This window comes from Rhodamnia argentea, chromosome 7 (genome assembly GCF_020921035.1).
Source record: "Rhodamnia argentea isolate NSW1041297 chromosome 7, ASM2092103v1, whole genome shotgun sequence".
Lineage (NCBI taxonomy): Eukaryota > Viridiplantae > Streptophyta > Magnoliopsida > Myrtales > Myrtaceae > Rhodamnia > Rhodamnia argentea.
The window spans coordinates 20,171,643-20,180,741 of NC_063156.1; the positions used below are offsets into that span (position 1 = coordinate 20,171,643).

Sequence of the window (9,099 nt, forward strand, 5' to 3'; positions counted from 1 at the left end):
CCATATCTTGCTACATCCTTTTTTTTTTATTTTCTGAGATTTTGTGACATGAAAATTAAACATGAGACATGCACGATTTGTTTCTTTTATTGAATTTTTCTGATTTTTTTTTTTGTGATTTTAAGTTTTTATGAATGAATTTAAATTAAAGTTGCAAATCTTTTAATGGAAAGGATAATTACCGCTATTTCTTTCGAATTAAGTTTCGTTCTGAAGCCTGACGGATCGACCCTAAAAATTCGAAATTCCCGCTATGGAAATAATTCCATCTAAAGCCCGATAGATAGACTTATTCCCATGTATGCGGTTGCGGATTACGAAATTCCTAATCGATCACATTTTGAAATATTTTGGTACCTTGAGTATATTCAAAAAGATTTTTGGGTTACCACAAGATTATCACCAAGATCTCAAAATATTTGCATTACGATATAATCTTCCCAAATTAAAGACAAGATATATTGCAAGATATATTCCGAATTTCTTCAAAAAAATAACGTGCAATCTTCCAACTCAAGCAATGAAATATTCAAAACTTCTAATGCAATTTTCTAAGTAAGGCAATTCAAACAATCAATTTTGCAATCAAATATTCAAGATATCCAGGATTCGATTTTTGACATACAATCTTCCAAATCAAGCAATTTTCGGGTATCTCAATCTTGCAAAATGATTTCTCAAGATATGCAGCAAAATATTCAGATTAAGAAAATATCCTAAGAATATCATGAGATTAGATAATTACCTAATTTCGAAAATTGAAGCAGAAAACTGTAGCACCAAGCAAGCTTTCTTGGACAAAATGGCGAGGAACTTGTGCGCACCTAGGGGAAGGATCACGCAAGCCCAAACGGACTCTGGACAGCAACCAATTTCGAGCTGTGATTGGTGTCAAATGACAGGTGTTCCACTCCTAAATATGGGGTACTCGATCCCGGACAGTAAATATAACCAACCCTGAAAATTGTCAAAGAAAACACCAAAAACTGCGCTGTTTTGGACCCAAACAGTGGCTAAAACAGTTTTGGATAGCAATTAAATCAGCTCTGAACAACAGCTAAATCAACACCAAATCACAGGGACTTCGAACGCCAAACTCCAGCACAAATGAGCACCAAACAGTAAGGATTTTGGCACACAGTAGCAGCTAAACAAAGAATAAACAGCAGCACAGATTCGCCTTGGACAGCTGCGAAAACGTTTCACCCGGACAAGAATTTGGACTCGTTCAGGTCGCACTTCGATTACGTCGGGACAGCAGCTTGGATGGTGATGATCAGCAGTTGGTTCTTCGACCGCCGTCGTGCTATAACAGGCTACTTCGGAACAGAGTTGACGCTGGGACGATGCTGCAACGTCGGTGGCAATGCAGCGGTGATGACGGGAAGGATAAGGATGGCACGCGGAGGGAGCTTGGCTCGAAGGAGGGTTTCGCCCCTTGAAGAGAAAACTTTCGAACTACTTAAACTCCCTCAAAACCCCTCCCTTTCTCACGTGGATTTCAGCATATAAGCAGAAAAGATAGTTTTTTTTTTCCTCTCTCTCTCTCGCCAATAGCTCTCGACGTTCTTTTTAGAAGAATCCCCCCCCGAATGTGGACAAGAAACCTCTTTTATAAGCGAAGCAACGGCCCATACAGGAAAGAAAATAACATCACTTTCTCTTAGAATATTAGTATATCTCTTCTTACTTTACCCACACGGCCGAATATATAATTTTCTTGTGAGCACGGTTAAATTTCCTTCATTTGACAGTGTATACATCTATTAGTGATTTGCTCGTATTTCCTTCTTATTCCCTCGTGGCCAAATATGATTCTAAGAGATATACTCTAGTCTATGAGAAAACCAATATTGTTTAATTTCGGCATTGCAATTTTCGGCAACACATGTACGTGTGAAGAGCTTGGCCGAATATCACCGCGGGCTTAATCCAGATGTTTAAATTCAGAATTATCAACTCGAGTTCATCGCTCATCCAATTAAGTCAATCTCGCACCGCCGATGCAGATAAATGATAATGCAAATGCGTGAACTTAAAATCGAGAAACATTAAATATGTTATGCATAAAAATTATTTTTGGCGAGAACTAAAGTTAATTCTCATTTTAAAAAATATATATATGACTAATTTAAGAAAAACAAAAATTTAGGTGTCAACAAGCTCAAGGAGACATCGGCCGTATCGAGATCACGGCACCATCGAGGTCGCAACGAGAGAGAGGGGGACAGCCAAGACGGGGTATGCATAGTGGAATGCACGAAGGAAGTGAGGGGGAGAGAGTCTTCGGTGGGGGGAGGGGTAATTCATGAGGGAAGAGGGGAAGGAAAGAGAGTTAGTTGAGTGAAGGGGTGAAGGTTCTTAATAATGGAGGGTTCAAGGCGTAGTCGGCTGAATAGAAAGGTTTTGCGCGCTAATTCGTTTCAAATTTTCTAGCGAATCGATACTAAGGTGACCCGAATAATTATCGATTCCATTGTGCCTATTGCTAGCTCACCGCGAAATAATCAATCCTAAATCACCTTTTACTTGTTTGTCAAATTCAATAGGAAATCAGGCCATCACAAGGCAGTGGTGATCAGTGGTTAGCGATGGCCACAATCGAGGGTAGGCGGCTGCCGACGGAGGTCAATGATAGGTAGTGGTCGGCGGTTGGTAGAGGTCGGCGGCGTCGGTGGTCGGCGATTAGCAGCGGGTTGACGGTGGTCTCGAGCAACGATGGGCGATGGTTGACTGCTGGGGGCAATCGGGGGGTGGTGGTAGGCGAAGTCTGCGAAGGGTAGCGGTAAGCGATGGTTGGTGGTTGGCGGTGCTCACGGGTGGCGATGGGTAATAGTTGGCGGTGGTCGGCGGTTAGTGGTGCGGGGGCGGTGGTCCCGGATGGCAGCGAGCGGTGGTCAACGGTGGGCGGCGGCAGAAGTGGGTGGCAGGTAGAGGTGGGCGTGGTCGAAAAGAGGGTGAGGACATAATAAAAAGAGGGTAAGACGAGAAGTACTTCTTTAGTTGGAAAGTAATTTTTAACTTCCGAAATTGGGGAAAAACAACTTCAAAAGTAAAAATTTCTTTCATAAGTAAAAATTTTTACCAAACAAATTTCTACTTGAGAAGTTAAATTACCTAACAAATTTATGTTTCAGAAGTGCTTTTGGAGCAAATATTTACTTCCAGAAGTGTTACCATGTGCACCCTTAGTTACTATCTTGCAAGCTAGCCACATAGCCCTTTGGCTGTTTGCCCTCAAATTCTTGACTTTTAGTGTGTCGTTTCGAGCCAACACCACCATCAGACTCATCGTACTCAAACCAGTTAGATTTGGCGGTTTCACCATGAAATGTTGCCTCATTCGCCACATCTCGATTGCTGGACACTATTTGACTTGATTTCAAACTCAAGCCAAGTTAGCCACCTTGATTTTGAAGGGATGTTAGAAATGATTATAGATTTCATTTGATAATTCCATTGATTCTATGTATATCTCAAGATCGCCCATCTAGCTTAGATCAACCGATGTGCTCTTCATTATGATACATTCAAGTACGAAGTTCCAAAATTCTAACATATATCATTGAGATTCCTATTAAACTAAGTATACTTCTTAAACAAATGTGATATATGCCTATTAATGAAAATACCAAGCGGAAATAGGACAATGAAATTCATCGAGGTTTAGCTTTTGTTTGCTGGGAAAATATCACTTGATACAGTAAAACAGAGTCTCCAAGTATTATTATTATTATTTCGGTCGGAACTCTAAGCATTATTTCCTTTCGTCAAACATGATACTTTTCCTTTCGTATTCGTTCATAAAATAAATGATGTCTTTTGAAAGCCCGCTGTACAATACTTTAATATAGTTTTTTGGCTCATTCGAAGAGGGATATTATCTTAATTTAACTGACATACTGCGCTAGTGTTATGGTTTCAGTCCATGAGTATTGTAAAAAAGTTTAATGAATTCGATTTAACACTTTTAAAATACCTGCTAGTTCTCTCGCACATGCTTCGCACTGATTCTCTTTGAAAAGTTTTGTTAAATGTTCTTTAGTTACAGAAAATTCTTTTATGTTCTTACACATTCAGTTTTGCATAAATATCACAATAAATGTTCGATTTCTTATGCTGCTAAGCGCGACAAAATTCTCTCTAAACTCTGTGGGTACCTTTGTTTGAGTGAAAGTGTTTTTGGGGAATTGGTTTTCCAAATTTTCACCCTTTTTTTTTGGTCGGAAACTTTCACCTATTTCATTCGCCGAAAATGATTTAATCAACGGAAAACATTTTTCCAGTCAACGAAAATTAGAGCATAAAGTTAGGAAAATGAATTCTTAAATCTAAAGAGGTGAAAACACTTTACAAAATTGCTCATTTCGAATTTTCTAACATTTTATTTTTATTTTTATTTTTTTCTTTGTCTTCTCCCTCCGCCGATTGCCGGAACTTGGTGAAAGAAGGCTACCAGCCACATGGGTCGAGCCTCGTGGAGATTCAAATATCAAAAAATATTTTCGGTCACATATCACCAAATAAAGGAAAATAAACCTTTTTCCTGAAAAATTATTTCTCAAAAATTATTTTTCTTTTTCATGAAATTTGTCCTCAAACAAACGCACAATTTTGTTTGAAAAAGACACCTCATGCAAGTGCATTCACTACACGGAAATCTTGTTTTCCTATACATTAAGTTATCAATTATGGGTAAGCTATATTAGTCGCTATATATGTTTTGGGAAATGCTTTCCTAACAGTAATATCAGAGACGATACAATATCAACCATAGATCCACACACCATCACCACGTGTTTTGCATAAAGTATTCATTGATTGGAAGATTGTGTGGTCATAAATAACTGACAATCAAGCTAGCAACTCCCTTATGTTTTTGTCTGTCAAAGTTTCTTGGAAGTTGCAAAGGCGTTTCCCGTCAATATGCCACCTAAACAAAACCTTTGTCGTCCACTAAAAAGAGGTCATCTCTGGTTGTGTTCCGATCTAATGCGACTAAATTTAGGTTTGCACTCCCCACATGCTTTATGGGTTTCCCACGAAGCTGTAATTAACCGGACGACAGATGGAAATGAAACAGAATTAACAAAAAGGGACGTTGCTCTCCCCCCCATAAATAGATGGGTCTCTCGTCGAAAGGCCATTTGATCTCATTCTCCTCTTCAACGCAGCAAAAGCTAAGAGAATGGGAGAGTTGCAGAAGCAAGTGAAGGAGAAGGCTAAGGACTGGAAGGAGAAGGCCAAGGGCTTGAAGAAGCACTTGGTCAAACATGGTCGGAAGGCGATGGGCGCTTGCAAGAAAGGATGGGACAAGCTGCGAAAGAAGATCAATGTCTGATGATCCCCGCGGTCGATTTGTATCTTTGTTCCTAGAGAACACTGACTGGCTTTAAAATCTGCGACGAGTTACTCTTTTCGGTTTTATAGCGCAGATAATTATCTAACATTTCCATCTGTTTAGTATGATTACATGTAATCGTGTTCTCTGAACAATGGATTACGTTAGCCTCTTACGTGCATAAGAATGCATTTTATTTATGGCGACGAATTATTTTAATTATTAAGTCGTGTTTCTCTCTTTTATGGAAATAGTCTAACTATATGTCTCGTGGCACGAGAAATGGCGAAGATACTTCAAAATTTCTGAGCACCAATGGCATGAAAGGACCATATATCTTAAAGCTCTCCAAAATGAAATTACATGTATTTAAGAAAGAAAATACATATGCTATTTTCATGAAAGGATTTGCTGACATACGTAATGCCCTTTGGTTGGATGAATTTAATACGACTTGAATTCGTTATGACCTGTTCAATCGGACGAAGATGATAAACTTTATGAATTCTTCGACTCGACATTCCTTTTTTCTGTAATCGACGGTAGGTTGCAATGGTAAATGCACTGATCAAATTTCACTCTTGAGATATCGTAATCCATATAAGCCTCGTGCCTTCATGTTGAATTGGAAATTTGGGCTTCTTGTGCTGAGTTGTTGAATTGTTTCTCGTAGTTCCCCATTGCTCGATTTCATCTTGCGTTCATTGCGTTTGCGCTTTTAACATTTTGGGCTCCGCACGAAAGATGGGCAAGGTGTTCCTCCCGCAAACGCCCCGAGGCTCTTTTAATAGAAAAATGGCCAAAGTGAGTTCTATTTCCCGAATTAATTTTATGATCATGCATTGAATCAATTTCACATATGTTGACCATATAAAAGCATAATATTCTTATCCCCTCGTTAAAACATGGAATGCAAAGACGGCTCTTCATTTTCATCTATGATGGACAAAAGTAGAGTCATTAATTAAACATCAATGGCTTTCCTTTCATTCCCAAACAAACATAAGGCGGGTCTTCAATTTTCTTCCCCGTCTATTAAATAAGTTGTTAAATCTCGTTCACAGAAAAGCTTCTTGTTTATCAACTTATGTTCTGAATATAAAAGTGTACTTTTAACTTCTTTTTTATTCAGATCAATCGATTACTCTACTATTTATGAGTTTATTATATGAAAACCCAAGTTTCGGATGAGATGTCGGAATATCGCGGCAGCCAATTGGCACGACTAGTCCTACTCGTGATGACCTATAATCAAATTTTGATAGATATAGTCCTATTTTTAAAATAAAGATAATGATATCGCAATAATCTATTAACTGAAAAATTATGTTTCATGAAAAATTAACGTTTCTTGCGTCAACACAGCGCGAACTTTTCATTTTCCTATCGGATTGGTGGGGCCCACCACTTGATCAAAGTCGAGCGAAAGGTACAAAAGATTTTCTCCCCACCCTCAACCTCAGCCACATAGATCGCAGTTTTTTAGCTGCAACGGAAATGTAACGAGGTCTCTTCTCTTCTTTAGTATTGCCGGGCCCACATGCAGATAAGGAAAGATAAGCCCGACACTCCCTCGGCCGTCAGATGGATACGCAGTCGCATCCAACGTCCCATAGTCTCCGTCATCGATTATCAGAATGCTACTTCGAATCCCAAATAAAACCACTAGAAAAACGTAATGTGATAATCACACGGCCAATCTGAAGCTCGCTCGCTCTCTCAGTCTCCTCAGCTTCTTCTTCTTCTTCTTCTTCTTCCGCCCAACCGCTGATGGCCGCCATGACGACAGCCGCTGCCGCGTCCTCATTCATCGGGACCCGCCTGCCGGAGGTCCCCAGCTCGGGCCGGATCCATGCCCGGTTTGGGTTCGGGGCCAAGAAAGCCGCGCCCAAGAAGGTGGCGAAGCGGAGCTCGGACAGGCCGCTCTGGTACCCGGGGGCGACGGCGCCGGAGTGGCTTGACGGGAGCCTCGTCGGCGACTACGGGTTTGACCCGTTCGGGCTGGGGAAGCCGGCGGAGTACCTGCAGTATGAGCTGGACTCGCTGGACCAGAACCTCTCCAAGAACGAGGCCGGCGGCATCATCGGCACGCGCTTCGAGAACGCCGACGTGAAGTCGACGCCATTCCAGCCGTACACCGAGGTGTTCGGGCTCCAGAGGTTCCGCGAGTGCGAGCTAATCCACGGCAGGTGGGCCATGCTCGCCACCCTCGGCGCCCTCACCGTCGAGTGGCTCACCGGCGTCACCTGGCAAGACGCTGGCAAGGTTAAATTCCTTCTCCCTTTCTTCGTTCTTTCTGGAATTAGATGATGTGAGAGGAAAAGTGTTCCGTCCGTGCTTGATTTAATTAGCTAATTTTCTATTTTACAAGCTTAATTACTGTAATTTACCAAAGGTTCATTTTGAGCAGGTTAGATTAATATGATTAGTGAACGAAATGATAGAATATCGTATTAGCTACCAACTCTAACCAAGGAACAGCATTAGATCTGGCATTTTCTTACCAAAGTAAACCTCTCTATTAACCAATTATAAGGTTACATAATGTATTTTAAGTGTTTGCTTGATTTCTGAATGTGTCGGCATAGCCTCGTGTTTGTGAGCTTTAAGACTCTAGCACTGCATTTTCCTTCCCGGATGAGAAACCTGTTGAAGCTCATTATCTGTGGCCTTTTCATATCAGGTGGAGCTTGTTGAAGGGTCATCTTACCTCGGGCAACCGCTTCCATTCTCCATGACCACACTGATCTGGATCGAGGTCTTGCTGATCGGGTACATTGAGTTCCAGAGGAACGCCGAGCTCGACCCCGAGAAGCGGCTCTACCCGGGAGGCAAGTTCTTCGACCCGCTCGGCCTCGCTGCCGACCCCGAGAAGAAGGCCACCCTCCAGCTGGCGGAGATCAAGCACGCCCGCCTCGCCATGGTCGCGTTCCTCGGCTTCGCCGTCCAGGCGGCCGCCACCGGGAAGGGCCCCCTCAACAACTGGGTCACCCACTTGAGCGACCCCCTGCACACGACCATTATCGACACCTTCACGTCCTAGAGTCCGAGCTTCGATTTGTCCAGAATCTGTGGCGATTAAGGATGAAATGTTTATGCTATGGTCTTTGACCCTGTAAAAAAAGAGTTCATTACCCTTAACACTGTTGAGTAAAATGTGATGTTAAATCGCTAAATCGTTTCCAAGCCAATTTCTATCTAATCATCCTATTCAGGAAGTGTCACTGGGCAAGACTATCTTACGAGATTTATTTATTTATTTATTTTTTGGTCTGACTATCGGATGAGTTAACTGGTTAAGACGAAATAACTTTCTCAAAATCAATTAGTGGGCGATTTGAAGAATTGTTGAAGATTAACATAATTAAAACATTTCACCTAGACTTTGTATTTGGCATTGACGTTACACCTTTGTACCCCCTACGACACGCTCAAGTGTCGTATTGGGTTCGAGGTTTTTCTGTTCGGCTTCATCCTTGAAATTAGCGCTTTGAAAAGTTCAATATATACTTACCTTACCCAAAAAAAAAAAGAAAAGAAACATAATTAAAACATAGTCCGGTTGCTCCCTCATATAACAACTTGCGTGAGGGTCGCTCCCCCATGAGTCACGATCCTCGACTAAGAGTCACAAAAGGGTGATCGACTATGGTTGGCAGTCTTGCCCCCGCTCTCTCCCATCCTCGTTCTCTACTTTCTTTTCTTGTTTTCCATATCCTTTTTAATATTCTTTGATTTATTTATTTTTTTATTGAATT

At 41.3% G+C, this 9,099-nt stretch overlaps 1 protein-coding gene across 1 annotated transcript; it reads left to right on the forward strand.

Moving 5' to 3' along the window:
- Positions 1 to 7,017: 7,017 nt before the first annotated feature.
- On the forward strand, positions 7,018 to 8,540 carry LOC115756207 (chlorophyll a-b binding protein CP29.1, chloroplastic-like). The gene is made up of 2 exons (XM_030695905.2): positions 7,018 to 7,606; positions 8,025 to 8,540. Exons 1-2 carry the CDS (start codon positions 7,112 to 7,114, stop codon positions 8,382 to 8,384), a joined length of 855 nt encoding a protein of 284 aa, XP_030551765.1. The 5' UTR covers positions 7,018 to 7,111; the 3' UTR covers positions 8,385 to 8,540.
- Positions 8,541 to 9,099: the final 559 nt, after the last annotated feature.

Coding starts and splice junctions, on each gene's coding strand:
- LOC115756207 (XM_030695905.2), top strand. CDS start 7,112: ATGGCCGCCATGACGACAGCCGCTGCCGCGTCCTCATTCATCGGGACC. Junction 7,607..8,024: donor CCTGGCAAGACGCTGGCAAG/GTTAAATTCCTT, acceptor TTTTCATATCAG/GTGGAGCTTGTTGAAGGGTC.